Raw genomic sequence first — 22,237 nt, forward strand, 5'->3', positions numbered from 1 at the left:
CCATAGCTCTGGTTCTCATCTTCTCCAGCCAGTGGGAAGAGAAGAAAGGGACCAGGGGGGTGCATGTGCCTTCCCTTTTAGGAGTATGATTCAGAAGTGGCTGGCAAATCACTTCTTTCTCACATCTCCGTCTCTAGATTCCAGCCACCTGATCACATCCAGCCCAGAGAAGCTAGGAGGTACAGTGTCTAGCTCAGGTGTTCTATTATTAAAGGAGGGAATGGATATTGCCGGGGAGCAGCAATTTCTGCTTCATATCCACTTCAAAACACTTTCCAGATGAATTAGAAGTTTAATATCAAAAGCAAAGTTCTAGAAGTTCTAGAAGAAAATATATGTGAATTGTTTATAATCTTGTAGTGAGGAAAACCTTCAAGCAAGAGAGCAAAAGCAAAAATCATGAAACCTTTTTTGTATTCACATTCATTAATATTAAAAACTATGAAAAGAAAGACGCTTTAAACAAAGTTGAAGACAGACTACAAACTGGGGAAAAATGTATCTTTGTTTCTTTTGAGAGAGAGTCTCGCTCCGTCACCCAGACTAGAGTACAGTGGTGCAGTCACGGTTCACTGCAACCTCCACTTCCTGGGCCCAAGTGATCCTCCCACCTCAGCCTGGGAGAAATATTTCTGACATGGCATAGGCTCCATCTTCAATGCAAAACTAACTGTTAAGAATAAATAAGAAAATAATATTCCTCATAGAAAAAAATATGTTCATTATGGTGTTTAATAATGGCAGAACACTGGCTATCAGACATCTGGGGGAGGATATCCATATTGTGGCATATTGTATGGAGGATATCTATACTCAGTGGCTATTCATGTGATATATATATTCGATCCACTGTCCCTCTCCCTAATGTATGAATGTTTGTATTAAGTGGCATAAATAAAAGCTACCAATATCCTCTGATCATCTGAGGTCAAGTTGTGCTACCAAATGAGTTTGCTTTAAATTAGTAAAAAAAGAATTGTGGTTTTCAGGGCTTCGTGTATTTATTTACCCATTTGATCACTGAAATGATATACAAGATTTAAGTAGAACACAGTAGATTATAAAACATGCATGTAAACTCCATTTCTACAAAATCTATAGAAAGAAACATTTTTCTTCCTCAGTGCACAGAAAAATATTTAGGATGAGAGTTGTCAAATATTAACATTGATTCTCTTTGGCAGTTAATATAGGTAATCTTTGTTTTATCTCCATACTTTTCTAAGATTTTGAAAAATTGTTTTTGAAATGAGCTCATATTGATTTTATTGTGAGCAAAGATAAAGCTTTTTTATTTTGGAAAAACAATATTTTATTAATTTTTTTTTTTCTTTTTAGTGATAAGATGTTTCCAGCTTTTGGTTTTGGAGCTCAGATACCTCCTCAGTGGCAGGTAAGAGGAAATCTCATTTTTAAAGCTTTACCTCCTAGAAAAGCAACCCAGCCCTCATCAGTCCTTTGCCCATCTTTGACAGGTATCACATGAATTTCCAATGAACTTCAACTCATCCAATCCCTACTGCAATGGTAAGTTAAAAAACAAACATGAAGACTTCAAATGGAAAGTCTCACTAATCTTTGTTACTTTGTTCTTTGTTCTTTGTTTTTTTTCTTGTGATGAAAACTACTCAAATTACATTTCTAGGTTTCATTTTCTTACATATTTAACTTTCTGTTGTATAAGGTAGAAGAATTGCACCAGGTTGGTGGTTAGGGTGGTAATGGTAATTATGGGGCAAATCAGTATTATGATGATGGAGGTGGTAAGCTAAATCCTCCTACCTTAAGAACTTTAGTGGGACAAAAAAATTCTCAATCTTTGGAGCTGATCAGTAAAAATAATCACATATTAAAAAGTATTTTCACATGTAAATTTATTTAAAAGCAAACCTTCAATAAAATAAGTAATTTAATATACAGATCTTTTGAAGCTTTTTTCAGAGTAGTAGTCACTCAACAAAGAGAAAAGTATCCAGCATCTAATACTTGTTGCTCACACAGTATTCTGTAAGTAGCTGGGATGGGCAAAAGGAACAAAGAATTGAGCTTCTATAGCAGCTTTCCTCTGTGTAGAGAGAAGGAGGCACATAGTTGTCTTTCATTTCACGTTTTTCTTTTATCTGTTTAAAAAAATAGAGACAGGGTCTCACTATGTTAGCCAGGCTGGTCTTGAACTCCTGACCTTAAGCTATCTTCCTGCCTTCTGCCTTGGCCTCCCAAAGTACTGGGATTAGAGGCATGAGCCACCATGCCCAGCCATGTTTTACTTTTTTCCTTATACCTCAAGTATCCAAGTGCTGCTTCTTTTTTTTTTTACCACATTGAGCAATCAATCAGAAATGCCAGCTCTTCCACTAAATTATATATGAGACTAAAGAGTTTGGAAAAGGGAAAGTAGGTGTGGGAGCAAGAGGCATAATTTAAAATTCTAGACAATAAGCTAATTTTCTGCAAAGGGTCCTTTTGACAATTACAAATGTATAGCTTTCTAACAGAAGAAAGTGTTTTTTTCTTTTCTTCCTAAACAATATTCATAAGGTGGAAGAGTGTGAACAATTTTTGTGGGGGCAGTTTGCAATATGGTTTTGTTCTTTTCCCCAGAACACTTTTTCCATACTAATTCAGTGTTCCTTTGAGGCACTTTCAGTGACTGGTTGTGACCTCTTTTATTCCCTAGCCATTTGAAACTGGGAATGTTATTCTTTTTAAGAAATAGGCGGCCGGGCGCGGTGGCTCAAGCCTGTAATCCCAGCACTTTGGGAGGCCGAGACGGGCGGATCACGAGGTCAGGAGATCGAGACCATCCTGGCTAACACGGTGAAACCCCGTCTCTACTAAAAAATACAAAAAACTAGCCAGGTGAGGTGGCGGGCGCCTGTAGTCCCAGCTACTCGGGAGGCTGAGGCAGGAGAATGGCGTGAACCTGGGAGGCGGAGCTTGCAGTGAGCTGAGATCTGGCCACTGCACTCCAGCCTGGGCGACAGAGCGAGACTCCATCTCAAAAAAAAAAAAAAGAAAAAAAAAGAAATATGCTTCATTTTTTTAATGAAAGTGGAATAATTTTTAGAATTTGTTGTAATTAGCTTTCATTTATTGTAAATGAATATGGATGACATATAATATGATAATTCATTTTAGAAGTTCGGTCATTCTGTGAGTAATGTAAGCCCATCCTTGGGCTGTTCACCAAGTGGTTTACACTCTGGAAAAAGATCAGTTTGGTTTTAAACAAAGGAGATACTATACAGCAAAAAGCTCAGAGCCTGATTTTAAGTCAAGGAAGTTTAATCCCCCTTTCCTAACTAATCACTGAACCTAATTGCCTTAGAAATAATATGCCTTAGAAATAACTTGTTACTGGCCGGGCGCGGTGGCTCAAGCCTGTAATTCCAGCACTTTGGGAGGCCGAGACGGACGGATCACGAGGTCAGGAGATCGAGACCATCCTGGCTAACCCGGTGAAACCCCGTCTCTACTTAAAAAAATACAAAAAACTAGCCGGGCGAGATGGTGGGCGCCTGTAGTCCCAGCTACTCGGGAGGCTGAGGCAGGAGAATGGTGTAAACCCGGAAGGCGGAGCTTGCAGTGAGCTGAGATCCGGCCACGGCACTCCAGCCCGGGCGACAGAGCGAGACTCCGTCTCAAAAAAAAAAAAAAAAAGAAATAACTTGTTACTTTAATGCATAGAAAGCGTTTTTGGCATAATTCAGTTTTAATTAAGGAATTGAAGGCTCTTGATATTTGTGAAGAGATTACATTTTTGTTTTTGTTTTTGTTTTTTTGAGATGAAGTCTCGCTCTTGTCCCCCAGGCTGGAGTGTGATAGTATGATCTAGGCTCACTGCAACCTCCGCCCCCTGGGTTCAAGCGATTCTCCTGCTGTGCCCCCCCCCACCCCAGTAGCTGGGATTACAGGCGCCTGCCACCACGCTCGGCTAATTTTTGTATTTTTAGTAGAGACAGGGTTTCACCATGTTGGCCATGCTGGTCTAGAACTACTGACCTCATGTGATCTACCTGCCTCGGCCTCCAAAACTGCTGGGATTATAGGCACGAGCCACCATGCCCAGCCCTAAATGAATTATTTATGCCTTTGTTACTACTGGATTGACTACTAGTTACATGGACCTTATGCATGTAAAATCACCTCTGCATATGAATTAGTTACATTCTCAAAGGTTGTTCATAAGACTACCTGTTCCTAAATTCAAATAAAATAAGAGGAGTTTATTGGAACTCTTACATTTTAAGAGGAGAGAGTTGGTTTCATGAAGCTTTCAAGCCAAGTATGGTCATGCACTAAAAGTGACATTTTAGTCAATGACAGACCACATATGCGACAGTAGGCCCATAAGATTTTAATATTGTATTTTTATTGTAAAGACATAGAAAAGGTACAGTTGCTATAATTCCCTACATTATTCAGTATAGCAATATGCAGTACAGGTTTTTAACCTAGGAGCAATAGGCTATACCATATAGCCTAGGTATGTAGTAGGCTGTACCATCTAGGTTTGTGTAAGTATAATCTTATGATGTTCACACGATGATGAAATCGCCTAACGATGCATTTTTCAGAATTTATCCCCATTGGTAAGTGACACATGACTGTATATGCTTCTCTTTTTTGTTGATCTGTGTTCTATTGGACATTTTTAAAGCAAGAGACCTGTTTTGATTTACATTAAGTTTTTTTTGTGGCAAGTATCTGTGATGATCTCAGCATATATTGTTGGAAATTCTTTAGAATTTCTGTTATCCTATCTGCATCCTAAATGCTCTGATATTAAGGGCAGATTCAACAGGTGCATGTGTGGGATACAAGTTTCATCAGCAGTGCTTTGACCAGCAATGTCAGTCAACTTTCACTGGGCTGTGCTATTGTGATAAACAATCTCTAAATCTCAGTGGCTTTAATGACAACAGTTTATTTCTTGTTCATTTTACATGCAGCTAGGCTGTAGTTCTCTCCATGTTTCTTATATTGGGACTCAGGCTGAAGGAACAGCCTTATCTGGGATGTGCTGCTCCTATGGCAAGGAAAGGAGCAAGAGAGCTGGAAAAAACAGGCAGTAGTTCTTAAGACATCTGCTTAGGCATGGGTGTCACATGCATTGGTCAAAGTTAATCAAATGGTCCTGTCCAACTTTCTGTTATAAAATGTGCCAGCAGGTTTAGGGGCAGTACCCCTAAACAAACACATCAGTGCTTCTGCAGCAAAATGGATAAATAACTTGGAAGTGAATATTTGGAGCTAATGCAATCTGTGATACAATGATTAACCTTTAACTTACTGAATAAACACTTGTATCAGTTAATTGACTAGAATTAATATTAGTTTTATTGCCATCTGGTATTTTTGTAGAACCTCTGGCCACACATGCAAATGATTTTTCATTTTATTAATAACTCTTTCTTACCTTTTATCATCCGTTGTATGATGTGGAACCTTTTTCATGGTTTTCTATCAGAGTCACATTCCCAACATGTATTAAAATTAAGCACAAATGTAACAGTCCTACTGTAGACTAATGAGTAACTTGACTGAGATGAAAGTAAATCCCTTCTACTGGGGGAGGACAGAGCTTATAGGTTTTTGCAATGGAGCATACCTATGGAGTTATGTAATACATAGCTTAGAGGAACTCCTGCATATAGAACTTTTGACTATTTAAAGTACTATATGTTGATATATATAATCAAATTAGCCAGAATAAACACATTGTGCTTGAGAATTTTTAATACTGTTTTTTTTGTTCTAGGAATCCAAGGCATTGTAGAGGCATATCGGTCTTGTCTTCCTCAGATAAAACTCTATGGACCAACTAATTTTTCTCCAATCATCAATCATGTGGCCAGGTTTGCTGCTGCAGCCACACAACAGCAGACAGCTTCTGTAAGTGCTCTATGGCCAGGGAAAGGGAAGAATGTGGATTGGTAGCAGCTCCTGGTACCATTTTTCTATTTTTTTGGTTTGTCATAATACAAAGTCAGGGCAAGATACAATAGCACAGTCACTCTTGATTTGCGAGTAACTTTTGTTGTGGTTATACTAGTGATTGTTAAAAATAAGGCAACAGCAAAACAACACTTGGCATTCATGAGTCTTTTATCCTTTGAACTAACTTCCATAGATAGGTTCTACCAAAAAAATTGCATATCATCTACCTTTTTGAAGTAGACATAACAAATTAAGGCTTAAGGAAACTTACCACATCAGATGCTGTTACAAGATTTCTTATTGTACTAAAGATATCTGAATGAGCTAACCATTACCTATTGGACCGTGGATACCAAATCTCTCTGAGCTTCAGCATATTCAGAAGTAAGTTAGGGGAAACTACCTCATACTGTTGTTGAAAAGGTTAGATAAGATAATTCATATAAAGTGCACAATGCCTGGGTCAGAGTAAACACTCAACACATGTTAGCTAATATTGTAAATCTTATTCCTATTCTAGACTTAAATGGCCCAAAAGATGGAGTCACTACTTGATGTAACATTTTACTGCTCTCTGAAAAGGTTTATCTTGGGCGACACAATCTGGGGGATGATTTCATCACTTAAACCATATCTATTTTTTTTTTTTTTGTATTTTAGTTTGTAAAATTTTTGTATTCTAATTCTAATATTTTTATATTTATTTGCTCTTCTGAGAATGAAGTTTTCCATTTGCCTCCTTGACATATTTAATACTTGAGTTAAACTGTTATTCCTAGCCTGACTGAAAGGTTAATCTTTGACATTTAGATGTCTTACTTCCATATATTTTGCCAACCCTATTTTGTGGTCTGCTGCACTTTTAATGAACCTGCAGTTTTTGTTAAGAGTCAATTTCCTTGTCATCAGAGGAGCTTAGAATATTTTACGTAGTGGTAGCCAGGGTAGAGACTGGCAAGAAAATGAACAAGAAAGACGGGATGACTCATCAAGGCAGAGATGCCATTAGCCATTGCTTGACTTGCTCAGTGGACATGTTTTCTTTTTCTGGCAGCAATATTTTGTGCTTTTGATTATTACTGATGGTGTGATCACAGACCTTGATGAAACCAGACAAGCCATAGTTAATGCCTCCAGGCTGCCTATGTCCATCATCATTGTTGGAGTTGGAGGTGCTGACTTTAGCGCCATGGAGTTTCTGGATGGTGATGGTGGAAGTCTCCGCTCCCCATCAGGCGAAGTGGCCATCAGAGATATTGTCCAGTTTGTGCCTTTCAGACAGTTCCAGAATGTGAGTACCACTCCTCCCTACTCAAACACTAAAGTGAGTGAACACAGACCTTTGCCCATCTACAACCAGGCAGTTGAGTAGGTGTGCAGGGTTAGAGGACATATGAACACTGTCCTTTGTCCATTGGAGAGCTCTGATTTGGTTTGGCAGTGTTGCTTCAGGATGTACATTATGTGCATCTTACAGGCTATATGATAAATCGTTTTAAAATAGTATTGCAACTGTCTCAAGTATTTTACCTTTACCTTTGTAACAGCTGGAAAAAACTCTTATGTAAGTGTACGCCAAATGCCCCTCAAGCTGGAAGTTTAGTTTGATGAATATCTCTTAGAAGACTATTTTACCCAGTTTACTCCAGTGGTAACATATTGCAAAGCTATAATACAGAATCACAACCAGGATACTTACAGTGGTATAATCAAGATGCATCACAAGGATCCCTCTTGTTGCCCTTTTATAGCCACATCCCCTCCTTTCTCCTTCTAGCCCTTCCTTAACCCTTAGAAACCACTTACTAATATGTTCTTCATTTCTATAATTTTGTCATTTCAAGAATGTCATATAAATGGAATCATAAAATATGCAACCTTTTGGGATTGGCTTTTCTTCTACTCAGCATCACTCTCTCGAGAATCACCACATTTTTGCAAGTACTCCTTTTTATTGCCGAGTCATATTCCATGGTATGGATGCTCCACCATTTGTGTAACTGTTTCACCACAGAAGGACATCTGGCTGTTGCCTGTTTTTCTCTCTCACACACAAGGCTACTATAAACATTTATACATGGGTTTTTGTTGTTGTTTGTTTTGTTTTGTTTTTGTTTTGGGACAGAGTCTCACTCCGTCACCCAGGCTGGAGTACAGTGGAGTACTGTCACCCAGCCTGGAGAACAGTACTGCAACCTCCACCTCCTGGATTCAAGTGATTCTCATGCCTCAGCCTCCCGAGTAGCTGGGATTACAAGTGTGCACCACTATACCTGGTTATTTTTCCCTATTTTTTAGTAGAGACAGAGTTTCACCATGTTGGCCAGACTGGTCTCAAACTCTTGACCTCAAGTGATCCTCCTGCCTCGGCCTCCCTAAGTGCTGGGATTACAGGCGTGCGCCACCACACCCAGCCTATGCATGGGTTTTTATGCAAACGTAAGTTTTTATTCCTCTGGGATAAATACCTAGGACTACAGTTGCTGGGTTATACAGTAGTTGCATGTGTAATTCTTAAAGCAGTTGTTAAACTCTTCCAAAGTGGCTGTATCATTTAACATTCCCACCAGCAATGGGAAGGGAGGAAGTGGAGTGTTGTGATTATAAAGTAGTAATGTTAGGTAGGGATCTTTTTGGTGTTGGGGAAGTTCTGTATCTCAATTGTAGTGATGGTTACACAGATCTACCCAGATGACAAAATTGCATAGAATTATACAGAAACACACACACACACACACACACACAAACACACACAAATGAGTACATGTAAAATTATAAATCAGAGTAAGTTCTATGAACTGTACCAATGTCAGCTGCCTGGTTTTGATACTATGCTGTAGTTATGTAAGATGTTACCTTTGGAGAAATCTGGGTGAAGGGTACATGGTACCTTTTCTTATTGTTTTTGCAACTTCCTATGAATCTGTAATTGTAAAAAAGAAGTAAAAAAAAAAAGAAAAAAAACCAAGTGAATGAAAGACCCACATTTAAAAGTTATAAAACAACAAAATCATCAAATATTAGAATGTTGGCACCAAAAAAGGACTTGACAAATGTTAGCAGGGACAGTAATAGCAATCATAAGTAACTTTGGCTAGTTAGGTCATTCCATATTTCATGGACTGTTCCTAAGAAAAGGTACAGGCCTATGAATTAGAATTGCTTCATTTTAGTGGCTGCTGAAGTATCCCTAGTCTCTTTTATGAAAAAGCCAGGAAAATTCAGTTGCTAACAAAGTCACGTTGATTTTGTTTTTCACAAGGCTCCAAAAGAAGCACTTGCTCAGTGTGTCTTGGCAGAGATTCCCCAGCAGGTGGTGGGCTACTTCAATACATACAAACTCCTTCCTCCCAAGAACCCAGCCACGAAACAACAGAAGCAGTGACCACTTCAACAGAATTCTTTTGTGTTATGTGGAGTAATGCCATCTCTCACCCTAAATCATGTATCTGTCATTCTATGTACTTTTTGCCTCCAGCATTTATGATGTAAGTCTCTTTCTCTATGGATTATATCTGTTTAAAGCATTCTTTCTAGGCTCTTTTAGGGGGAGAGTGCCAAGTCCATCTCTGCAATCAATTCAGTGATTGATAGTGATTTACATTAATTGCAGTAAAGCTCTTTGAATTAGAAATTAGTGTGAGGAAAGCTTATTTTGTTGTTGTTTTTGTTTACTTTCATATGATGAAAATGCTGTTTTTAAATGTTTCTCAATAGGAAGAATGGAAAACTTGGGATGATGTGGTTTGCAGGTTGCTGTGCCTGATTCACAGTGTATGTTTTATAAGCCAATGTCCATACCTGGTTATGAGAGCTCCTTAAATTATATGATATCAAATTTGTTCCTCACTCTGTATACAGTGCTTTTCTGCAAGGTAAAAATTACCTTCCTGTGCATCTGATTTTTGCTACAGTTTAGACACTATGGTTTACAAAACAGCATGCACTCAACTTGGGACTTTATGAAAAGTACTGAATGAGCAGGAAAAGCCACATACTCAGTTTTTTAAATGTACAATCAACAAGTAAAAATAACCTCATGTAAGTAAACTATTTTTATTTGCCTTTCTAGATATTTTATTTTATTGTGGAAAACTGTAAACATGTTCAGATTTGGCTTTTTTTTTTTTTTTCATTAACTGAGCATGACTTTCAGGATATTGTAGATGCACAGATGGTAGGTTGTCCTGAATTCTACATTATTAGATTACTTTAATTGAGATTTGTTAAAACAGTTAGGACTGTTTTGTCCAAGATAGATAAGAGGACCAAACATATAAGGTGAAATTCAGAATTCCATTTCCTTCTAACTAATGAAAAACTACTTACTAAAAAAAATATTTTATACTTTCCTTGCTAAGGTCCCACACGTTGATTAGTATAGATCCATTTAGTCATTTTTTCCTTTTTTTAGGTGCCATTTTCGTCTGATTTTTAAACTCATGATACCAGTTATCTGTTAATTAAAATTGTGTTTTACAATTTAATAATGTGCTATTTCCTATGTCTAGAACAGACTTTATTAGGTATAAAACCTACTGCAACTTAGAAAAAGGAAAGAAACAAGAAAACTTTTCCAACTGCTGCTTTAAGATAGGGTGGATTTTATGTGCTTTTTTTTTTTTTTTTTTGAAGAGTTGAATTTCTTTTCCTGATTTTACCTTTTACAGCGTATTACTTAGTGAACATTACATTTTTGGAATAGATTCAGTAATATTTTATTGAGGGCCTATGTGCTAAAAACTATGCATATCTATACATTGGCCAATTATCTTTAATAATTTACCTTTTGAGGCCGGGCGCGGTGGCTCAAGCCTGTAATCCTAGCACTTTGGGAGGCCGAGACGGGTGGATCACGAGCTCAGGAGATCGAGACCATCCTGGCTAACACAGTGAAACCCCGTCTCTACTAAAAAATACAAAAAAACTAGCCGGGCGAGGTGGCGGGCGCCTGTACTCCCAGCTACTGGGGAGGCTGAGGCAGGAGAATGGCGTAAACCCGGGAGGCGGAGCTTGCAGTGAGCTGAGATCCGGCCACTGCACTCCAGCCTGGGCGACAGAGCGAGACTCCGTCTCAAAAAAAAAAAAAAAAAAAAAAAAAAAAATAATTTACCTTTTGAAATTGCATGTTTATCATATATCCTTAAGTGGACGCATACAGTGCCACGTTGATGTGCCTCTCAGTTTTACTGAAAAGCTGCCCCACAGCCCATGTCTCTTGTTCTCTACAATGCCTCAAGGGAGTGAGCTCTCAACCACAGACAGCTGTGGCTTCTCAGAAGCAGCTCATTGCCAAGGCCAGGCTGAGAGGGGACCTGCTTGCTGTGATGGTTGCCTAGCCCAGGTGAGCATTTACCTACCACCTTCCCACTTGGCTAGCTGTCCTTTGGATATGTGCTGTTAACTGGGGAAGGCGCCTAACTAGTAGCCTGCTACTCCATAGTATGGCTCAATAGATGACACATCATTTTGACATTATCAATAGGAGAAAAGAAAACTAACCCTTCTTCTGATTGTTTGGAGCCATAGTTGTCTCAGATGTTCTAATTCTCTTTGTATGCTTGGAAACAGCATAGATATGTTGCTGTGGTTTTCAGAATTTTCTCTTTTAATCACAAGAAACCTTTTAAAAAAATGACTTACACGTATTCTCAATGTACAGTAAAACACAGAAGTGAGCTTATCTGTTTGATGCTGAGGCAGGGTCCCAGTCACTGGCCGTATTCTCCTTCTCCTTAACCAACTCCTCAGAAGCCCCTGAGTCACCTGCACAAGGTACTTCGGAACTGCTGGTCATGAGCATTCCTGGTTTTCTTCATCCAAATAACAGTTAATCACTGTCCATTGGATTTGGTCTTCATTATTTTATATTCTGATTTTATCAAAATTATTCTATTTTAAAATTGTTTTACAATTTAAAAACATTTAATTCATATCATGTTCATCAGTAGATGCTATTATTCATAAGAACTGTGATTCCAGCAAACTAGGGTAATTGGTACCTTTTTACAATTTCGAATAAAAGCGTTTACAATTTCTAAATTATCAGTTTTCACAGTTTCAGCACTCAACCTCATCACATGCTGATTTAATATTGTTTTATATTAAAATAGTCCTTTTCTCTGTTGTGCCACCATTCATTCAAGTGCTATTTGTTCTTAAAATGCATTTAAAGAAAAATTACACATATTGACTTTCACACCTCATATAATCAGATCTATTACTAATATATATCGGAGTGACAGTGTCCAGGATAGATGTAATATTTCTTACAGATGCTGGCACAGAGGAAATAGTATACCAGCTAATCTAGTCACCTAACCTTGTGGTTAAAATTGACATTTTAAGACCAGAAAAATTTGAAGTCTGATCAGGGATTTACAACTGTTCATTATAGTGGTGCCTTAGGCAATCTTTCCAAAGTAAATTCAGGGCCCCATTGCTACTTATGCTGTATTTTGACATGCCTTTTTTTTTTCCAATTTTATAAACTTCCTGGAAAGCCGTCTTCACTAAGTATCCCCTAGTCTCTATATGTGTGGTTGGTAGTCATGGAAATGACACATAAAGTATGCCAGAAGTTTGGTGGAACGTGTTAGAAACTGTTTTGTGCTTTTATGGATGTCATACTTGACAATACATGTATAAGTTACTAATATATGAATTGATGCTAAATATATCTTACATTCGAATTCCTTTTGGATAAAGTTATTTCTTGATGTGACACAGTAGTGTCTTGTTTTCATTTTTATTCTTTACATGTGACCAAAACAATAGAAAAGTTAAAAATAAAATATAGTGTTTTAGGTGGCCTCGACTTCATATTTTACTGAATTAAACAATTTGGGGGATATTATTTTATGGGATTTATTTGTTTAAAAGATATTGAGTGGGTCCAAGATACTCTTCTGGGTACAGTAAAGGAAAGATTCTTAGCTTATAGCTAGAATGGCCTGAGATATGTAGCACTCACATTTTATCAATCATGTTAAGAAGGATAGTATAAGCACCTAACTAAAAAGAATTTTTTAATTGCGTTTGTCATAGGCATTGGGCAGGACTTTGCCAGTGGTGACCAAGACAGCCACAGTAGCTGACTTGTAGAAATAATGGTCTAGTGGGGGAGAGAAAACATTGAGCAAGTAATTATAGAGATGTGAGATCTGTGTGTGAAACAACATACAGTAGAGAGAGACCTAACCCATCTGAGAGGCAAGGAGCGTTTCCCTGAGGATGTGCCATGTAAGCTAAGACCTGAAAGTTAGCCGGGTGAAGAAGGTTAAAAGCACTTATGAAGCTGTCAGGCCAATAGCAAGTATAGAGTTGAATGTTTTAGAAGTGGACAGAAGTTTGAGTTTGTTGGAATATAAAGTATACGAGGGAAAGTGGTAAAAAAAGAGCTAAGAGATGAGGTGGAGTAGTTGGTGGTGTTTACATCCTGAGGGCCTTTTGGGGTAGGTAAGGGAGTTCAGACTGAGGCTTAGGGTAATGGGATGCCACTAAATGGATTTAAGCAAATGAATGATGTGATTATATTTGTGCATTTGAAAAGCCAGAGGACCATATTTTTAGGGCAGACAGATGAGTTCAGAAGCCCACCGAGTTCCATATGGAACCCTGTGACCAAATGTGGGTCTAGTCTCAGTGGCTTTGCCTTGGTGAAGGCCAGATGGCAGAGCTGATAGTGGTCACCTTCTGGCAGAGACTCAGCTGTTTGGTCACATACTTTCTAAGTGTCTGATTCTAGGTCTGTTTCCAAATTCTGAGCTTTTCCTGCCTCACTATCACATTGTCTGGTAGACCCATATCTTGTTGGTTCCTTAATGGTGCAGAGGCTGGTTCAGACCTGGTGATAACAGATCTCCAGGATTGCCAAACCCTTGCATGTAGCAAGACCATCATCCTTGTCACTTATCACCAAGTAGCATCACTTCCTGATCATCACTACATTTGGCCAGATTCTCCAGAAAAACCACAGTAGGTTGAAATGTCCATACAGAAGTACACTTTGGCTTGTCTGTTGATTCCCTCCTCCACAATGATGGCAAGTATTATTATAAGCAGAATTGTGATTCCTTACTGCTTGGGAAAGGAGAGCCATCTCTGGTCTTTCATCAGCAGATGCTTCCAAAGCATTTATTGGTGCTCACAAAGCACCAAGTTTTATAGCAGCACCTGGTCTTCTAGGACTGGACTCAGAAGAATTTCAAGGATGGGGAACTTTAAGGAGTTCTCAGAGAAAAGTCTGAGTAGGAAATCGTTTGTTTTTTTTCAACCTTCCCTTCCTTCCAGTAAGAAGTATTCAATTTTTCTTTGAACAAATATTTATTGGGTAGTCTATTACTGGCAATCAACAGGGGAATTCAAACAGCATAAAAAAAATTCTTGCTGACTTCAAAGCTTATGATCTAATATGGAAAAGGAGACAGTATATGATGCTAAACAGAACAAGAGTGAGCAAGATGAGGGACTCTGCTGTGGTTGGAGTAAGACGGGCCTTTCTCGTGCCTTCAGGCATCCATGGTGATGAGTGAAGAGGGGCGCTTGAATACTGCTTCTGGAAAGATGCTTCTCCTGCTCATCCCGCTATCATTCATTGCTCTCCACTGCCATCCTGTGATCGCTGTTCATGCCAGTCCTCACAAGAAGCCCAGACCATTAGTTCCCAACCCCTGTATTTTGACTCCACATCCCACTTCTCTCCAGTGCCCCATACCCTTCCACTCTGCCTTCAAAAACTGGGTCATTCATTAGCACAAATTTCTGAGGTCAATGTTTTTTCTGAACAGTACCTTCACCTTTTAATTCTAAGTAAAACCTGCCTCTCTTGAAGAACGTTGCTTCCTCTGCTGCCCTCTCAAATGATGGTAATTTCCTCTCCCTGATCTACCACTGGGCTTGGAGGCTGCGTAGTTCCCCTCCTTGATCCTCCCTTCTGCTTTCAGATAGCTTTTCCCTCCTCTTTAAAACCTCTGACTTTGAATCTCACGTCATTAGATTAGATCACTCTCTCTATCCCTCCTTATAATAATACTGCTCTCTATTCAACCTCAGCCCACACTCTATGGGTCACATGCTAGACTTTATCGTTATTGAGTAAAAAAACCCCTCCCTGATCACATTTTCAATTATTCAGTTTTTCAATAACAACCCCTTTTGCAGTTCCCTCCCTTTAGTACCGCAGCTCTAACAAGTCTCCTCTGTGCCTTCAAACCACAAATCCTACCAGCTTCTAAGTGTCTTCTATGGTCTGGCCCCTCCTGCTCTTTCCTTTTCTAAACTTCTACTAATCTCTTGTCCTTCACTCCAACCGCATGGGCTTTCTTGTTCTTACTTGAATATGCCTGGAATATTCCTGGCTCGGGGCTTTTGCACTTGTCGTTGCCCCTTCCTGAAAACCCAGCCTCCCGTAGCCACTTGGGAACCTTGTTCCCTCACCTCCTTCAGGTCTTTATTTAAGCATCACTCAGTGAGGCCTTTTCTGATTATCTTACTTTAAAGTGTACCTCTTTCCCTAGTACTTTTTATTTTTCTTCTCTGTTTAAAGTATATTTATTTTGGCCAGGTGCAGTGGCTCACGCCTGTAATCATGGCACTTTGGGAGGCTGAGGTGAGTGGATGCGTTTAGCTCAGGAGTTTGAGACCAGTCTGGGCAACATGATGAAAACCCATTGTATTAGTCCGTTCTCATGCTGCTAGTAAAGGCATACGCAAGACTGGGTAACTTACAAAGGAAAGAGGTATAATTGACTCACAGTTCAGCATGGCTGGGAAGGTTTCAGGAAACTTACAATCATGGCAGAAGAGGAAGCAAACACATCCTTCTTCACCTGCTGGCAGCACGGAGAAGTGCAGAGCAAAGTTGGGTAAAAGCCCCTTATAAAATAACCAGATCTCATGAGAACTTACTCACTATGACTAGAACAGCATGGAGGTAACCACCCCAATGATTCAATTATCTCCCACCCGGGTCCCTCCCATGACACGTGGGGATTATGGTAACTACAATTCAAGATGGGGACACAGCCAAACTAAATCACCTGTCTCAATACAAAAATTAGCTGGCTGTGGTAGAGCACACTTTTGGTTCCAGCTACTTGGGAGGCTGTGAGGTAGGAGGATTGCTGGAGCCTGGGAAGTTGAGGCTTGCAGTGATCCATTATCACGCCACTGTACTCCAGCCTGGGTGACAGAGCAAGACCCTGTCTCAAAAAAAAAAAAAAAAAAAAGTGTTTTTTTGTTTTTTTCTTGTCCTCCCTCACCCATTAGAAAGTCAGTTCCAAGAAATCTGGGATTTTTGCCTGTTTGTTCACTGCTTTCTCCCCAGAGCCTAGAAGTTACCTTGGCATTTAGAAGGCATCCCCTAAATAGACACTGAAGAATGAATGAATGAAGTATCTGCTAGAGCATATATAAAAACATAGAAGTTAGTTTAGTAATCCCAGCACTTTGGGAGGCCGAGGCGGGCGGATCACGAGGTCAGGAGATCAAGACCATCCTGGCTAACATGGTGAAACCCCATCTCTACTAAAAAATTACAAAAAATTAGCCGGGCGTGGTGGCGGGTGCCTGTAGTCCCAGCTACGCAGGTGACTGAGGCCAGAGAACGGTGTGAACCTGGCAAGTGGAGCTTGCAGTGAGCGGACATGTGCTACTGCACTCCAGCCTGGGCAACAGAGCTAGACTCTGTCTCAAATAAAAAAAAAGAAAAAGAAAAAGAAAAAAAATACTGAAGCTTAGAATGGGAAGATTTTCTATTCAATGTGGAGAGTGGTGAGGGCAGTGGGAAGATCTTGGAGAGCTTCATGGATGGTTTGACATTTCATCTGGGATTTAAAGGTTTTTACGGAGCTTTATAATGTAGAGAAAGTGGAAGAGCCTTTCAGCAAAGAAATTGGCATTGTCAGTGGCATGGATTAAGAAAGCGTGGGTTGAGGAACATTGTTAGTATAGGGAGATGAATGTATGAAAGAACCCTTTTGTTTCATAACTAAATCTATTCGCTTTTACAAATGTGACATTGAAATTCAAACAATATTAATCTTCCACATGTTTTATTTCTTTATTTTTTGTAGAGACAAGGTCTCAAACTCCTGGCCTCAAGCAATCTGCCTGCCTTAGCTTTCTAAAGTGCTGGGATTACAGGCATGAGCCACCATGCCCGACCACACATATTTCTATTTTAATGAAATCTGTGGTTAGTCCTTTTCTGAAGGACATGCTAAATCTGATTTTTTTCTCTCAGATTTGGAATATAAATATGGTCCTAACATGGCAGACTTGATCATCATTTGATCCCATAAGATCTTGGCAAATGTACTTGTTTATTTGAAAAAGGCCTTCTTTAGGTGGATGCTACTTTTATCAAGCCAGTCCATGGGCTTCACTTTTGAAAAGCATGTGTTGTCTTTTGACCTTGAACTCTGCTTTACTCTGGCGTAGCCCTGGACAAAGGTTCTTATTTAATGTTTTGTAAAATAGGACTTGGAGTAGGAATCTTTAAATTCCCTTGCAAGTCTAGTATTCTGGTATAAACAACAGAGCTTGATTTATTCAAAGCTGGATGCAAGAAGCTGTATCATGAGCCCAGTTAATAACCCTTAGCATACACTGTATGCTGAATTCTGTATTACTTAGGATTCCCGGCAGAGAGGATTCTCATAAATTTGTAGCAAAATCATTGTGTGCAGTGGGCAGAGATCTCTAGAGGTGCAAAGGGACAGTAAGGGGGCTGTGACCTTTCAGGTATCACTCCCTTTCCTCATCCGAGGGAGTTATTATCTAGCAATGTCAGGTTGCATTGCTTAATGATGCACATTTATTTGACCTTTGCACTGTCACTTCTAGTCACAAAAGTTATAGTAGGAAAAATACAATCAGTCATAAAAGCCCACAGAGAAAAACATCAAATTTTACTACAGCGTATGGGTATGGTACTTAAAATATCAATTTCAAGTGTCTTTGGTTTGATTAGTTCTAATAAATTCCAGAACAGCATAATGATTAATTAACACCTTCTAAAGATTTAAAAAATTCCTCGTAGGAGGGTAAAGGCATTATTGTAAATATAGAACAGGTCCAAATTACTAAAAGTACAGATTCTTCTCTTAGTGGTTTTCTGTGTAGCAATTTTTAATCTAATACAACTGAAAATAAAATAGATTCTTATATATCAAGGGTGTTCAATCTTTTGGCTTCCCTGGGCGACATTGGAAGAATTGTCTTCGGCCACACATAAAATACACTAACATTAATGGTAGCTGATAAGCTAAAAAAAAAAAAAAACAATTACAAAAAACCTCATAATGTTTTAAGAAAGTTTACAAATTTGTGTTGGGCTACATTCAAAGCTGTCTGAGCCACATACAACAAGCTTATTATGTATTATGTTAAGAGGGGACCAAGTTGCTCCTTTCCTTTGGGTATACTTAGAGCTTTCGGCCCATTCTAATACTACAATTGGTGAAGTTGTGCAATTTATTTTATTTTTCTTTTTAAAATTTCTGTTTTGTTTTTAGATGCAGTCTCACTGTGTTGCCCAGGCTGGATTGCAGTGACACAATCTTGGCTCACTGCAACCTCTGCCTCCTGGTTCAAGTGATTCTCCTGCCTCAGCCTCCTGAATAGCTGGGATTATAGGCACCCACCACCATGCCCAGCTAATTTTTGTATGTATGTATGTATGTATTTATTTATTTATTTATTTTGAGACGGAGTCTTGTTCTGTCGCCAGGCTGGAGTGCAGTGGCGCAATGTCGGCTCACTGCAACCTCTGCCTCCCGAGTTCAAGTGATTCTCCTGCCTCAGCCTCCTAAATAGCTGGGACTACAGGCACGTACCACCATGCCTGACTAATTTTTTGTATTTTAGTAGAGACAGGAGTTTCGCTATGTTGGTCAGGCTGGTCTCAAACCCCTGATCTCAAGTGATCCACCCACCTTAGCCTCCCAAAGTGCTGGGATTACAGGTGTGAGCCACCATACCCGGTGCTTTTTATTTTTATTTATTTATTTATTTATTTTTTGAGACAGAGTCTTGCTATGTCACCCAGGCTGGAGTGCAGTGGCATGATCTCAGCTTACTGCAACCTCTGCCTCCTGGGTTCAAGCAATTCTTTTGTGTCATCCTCCGAAATAGCTGGGATTACAGGCGCATGTTACCACGCCCAGCTAATCTGTTTGTTTCTTTGTTTTTTAAGTAGACAAGGGGTTTCACCATGTTGGGCAGGCTGGTCTCAAACTCCTGACCTCAGATGATCCACTTGCCTCAGCCTCCCAAAGTGCTGAGATTACAGGCAGGAGCCACCGCACCTGGCTGAAATTGTGCAATTTAAAAGTAATTTCTAGTTTCACGTTCTCTCTCTTTTAAAGAAAGGTTTTGCTTATTTTTGACATGGTTTGTGTGTGGGGTTGGCAGATTTAGCAAACAAAAATACAAGATGTCAAGTTGAATTTGAATTTTGGATAAAAACGAATATTTTTTCATACAGGCAAGTCACAATTATGGCATGGAACGTATCTATACTAAAAAATTATTCAGGCTGGCCGGGCGCGGTGGCTCAAGCCTGTAATCCCAGCACTTTGGGAGGCCGAGACGGGCGGATCACGAGGTCAGGAGTTCGAGACCATCCTGGCTAACATGGTGAAACCCCGTCTCTACTAAAAAATACAAAAAACTAGCCGGGCGAGGTGGCGGGCGCCTGTAGTCCCGGCTACTCGGGAGGCTGAGGCAGGAGAATGGCGTAAAAACCCGGGAGGCGGAGCTTGCAGTGAGCTGAGATCCGGCCACTGCACTCCACCCTGGGCGACACAGCGGGACTCCGTCTCAAAAAAAAAAAAAAAAAAAAGGCCGGGCGCGGTGGCTCAAGCCTGTAATCCCAGCACTTTGGGAGGCCGAGACGGGTGGATCACGAGGTCAGGAGATCGAGACCATCCTGGCTAACACGGTGAAACCCCGTCTCTACTGAAAAATACAAAAAAACTAGCCGGGCGAGGCGGCGGGCGCCTGTAGTCCCAGCTACTCGGGAGGCTGAGGCAGGAGAATGGCGTAAACCCGGGAGGCGGAGCTTGCAGTGAGCTGAGATCCGGCCACTGCACTCCTGCCTGGGTTGACAGAGCGAGACTCCGTCTCAAAAAAAAAAAAAAAAAAAAAAAAAAAAAAAATAAAAAATAAAAAATAATCACAGCAACAATTAATTCTAGATATCACCTTGACTAGACCATCATCTTAGTTCCCGAATCACACACTCATCTAGANAAAAAAAAAAAAAAAAAAAAAAAAAAAAAAAAAAAAAAAAAAAAATTATTCAGGCTGGTCATGGTGGCTCACGCCTGTAATCCCAGCACTTTTGGAGGCCGAGGTGAGCAGATCACCTGAAGTCAGGAGTTTGAGACCAACCTGGCCAACATGGTGAAACACCATTTCTACCAAAAATACAAAAATTTAAGCGGGTGTGGTGGCACATGCCTGTAATCCCAGCTACTCAGGAGGCTGAGACAAGAGAATTGCTTGAACCCAGCAGGCAGAGGTTGCAGTGAGCTGAGATCATGCCACTGCACTCAAGCCTGAGTGACAGTGAGACTCCGTCTCAAAAACAAACAAACAAAAAAAAGTATTCATTAACTGAATGTTTTATGTGACAATTCTGTTTGATAGATTGCAAAAATGGCCAGAATCCTTCCACTGCCTCTGGATCCACTCCTTTTGCAGTGTGGCTTTGCTGTCCCCCTATTAAGAAGCGGGTTTTATTTCCCTACCCCTTTAATTTAGGCTGGTCTTGTTACTTACTTTGGCCAATAGAATGTGTAGACGTAATGACGTGTGAATTCTGAGCCTATGCCTCAAGAGCCTGGCTCACTTCTGCTTTCTCTCCTCTTAGAACCTTGTGCAGTCTCCACACCCAGCGTACCCATTTTCAGCATGACAGACCATGTGATTAGAAACAAGCTGTCCCGCCGGGCGCGGTGGCTCAAGCCTGTAATCCCAGCACTTTGGGAGGCCGAGGCGGGTGGATCACGAGGTCAGGAGATCGAGACCATCCCTGGCTAACATGGTGAAACCCTGTCTTTACTAAAAATACAAAAAACTAGCCGGGCGTGGTGGCGGGCGCCTGTAGTCCCAGCTACTTGGAGGCTGAGGCAGGAGAATGGCGTGAACCCAGGAGGCGGAGCTTGCAGTGAGCCGAGATCGCGCCACTGCACCCCAGCCTGGGCGACACAGCGAGACTCTGTCTCAAAAAAAAAAAAAAAAAAAAGAAACAAGCTGTCCCATCTGAGACTGTCCTGAGACTGTTCTACACCAGCCAGCCCCCAGTCAATCCAGCAGCTGACTATAGAGCATGAATTAGCCCAGCTAAGACCAGAAGAACCACCAGACCAGAAGAACGAGCTCAAATTGGCAACCTATAGAATCTAATAAATAATTCAGGAGCTAATAAATGATTATTTTAATTCACCACATTTTAGTTAGCAAAAGCAAATTAATGTAGTTTGACAATGAAATTAGAGCTGGGCATTTTTAAGACCAGAGGACAGCTTATAGGTTGTGCTGAGTTTTGGGGGCCACAGATAAAAGTAAAATAGAAGGTGATATTGTACTCAATTATGAGCAAATTACACTTGGGATGGCTTCAGTGAATCAGAGGAAATTACTTGTTGAAATAAACACTTGCGCCCACAGGGTGAAAAAATTACTTCTTATAGAGATATTGTTTTCCTTCTTTAACTATTTAATATTTAAAATATGGAACCTCTGCTGAGTGCCTTCTTCCTTCTTTCTCTGCAGATCTTATCATGATACATCTCTTTTAACCAGCCTATGCTGCACTGTATTTCTGGTGATTAATTGTTGAGGTCAGACCTGGGCAGTAAGGAAAGACCTGGTGGGGGAAGAACTTTCATATATAATAAGTCTTCTCTTGACATTAACCAATTTTACCATAGGCTAATTAGTATAAACAAGAGCTAAGTTCCCATGGCATATTTCTGGTCGCAAAAACATCACCAAACTTCAAAATAATGACCAAGACACCTATAATATTAAACATTGAGGTAAGTGTGAGCTGTACACACATTTAAGATTAATTAAAACAAGATAATTACTTACTCAATTATTCCAGTTCAGAGTCTCAGGTGACCTGAGAATATCCAAGCAGTGAAGGACATAGGTGAGAACTGACCCTGGAAAGGATGCCATCCATCATAGGGTACATTCACACACACCCACACACTCATACCCACACTCACACACACAGTCACACACACCCACACCCACACACACCCACATTCACAAACGCATA

The 22,237-nt window shown here is 40.0% G+C and overlaps 1 protein-coding gene and 1 long non-coding RNA gene across 5 annotated transcripts in view; one reads left to right on the forward strand and one right to left on the reverse strand.

The window, feature by feature from the left end:
• CPNE3 (copine 3) overlaps positions 1-10,499 on the forward strand; it is a 46,132-nt gene extending 35,633 nt beyond the window's left edge. For 3 of the 4 annotated variants that reach the window (XM_025393845.1, XM_025393846.1, XM_025393844.1), the window contains 5 exons: positions 1,339-1,393; positions 1,476-1,527; positions 5,762-5,895; positions 6,995-7,231; positions 9,203-9,574. In XM_025393845.1, the coding sequence (XP_025249630.1) occupies positions 1,339-1,393; positions 1,476-1,527; positions 5,762-5,895; positions 6,995-7,231; positions 9,203-9,325 (601 nt within the window). In that variant the 3' untranslated portion in view covers positions 9,326-9,574. Of the gene's footprint in view, positions 1-1,338; positions 1,394-1,475; positions 1,528-5,761; positions 5,896-6,994; positions 7,232-9,202 lie in introns of all 4 variants that reach the window. The other variant, XM_025393843.1, reaches the window with a different exon arrangement.
• A 53-nt stretch (positions 10,500-10,552) lies between these two features.
• LOC112629956 lies at positions 10,553-12,747 on the reverse strand. Its single transcript, XR_003120776.1, has 2 exons — positions 11,054-12,747; positions 10,553-10,726 (listed from the first exon to the last, which is right to left on the reverse strand). It is a non-coding gene; the product is annotated as an uncharacterized LOC112629956 (long non-coding RNA).
• Positions 12,748-22,237: the final 9,490 nt, after the last annotated feature.

The sequence above is a fragment of the Theropithecus gelada genome, chromosome 8 (genome assembly GCF_003255815.1).
Source record: "Theropithecus gelada isolate Dixy chromosome 8, Tgel_1.0, whole genome shotgun sequence".
NCBI classification, from domain to species: Eukaryota; Metazoa; Chordata; class Mammalia; order Primates; family Cercopithecidae; genus Theropithecus; species Theropithecus gelada.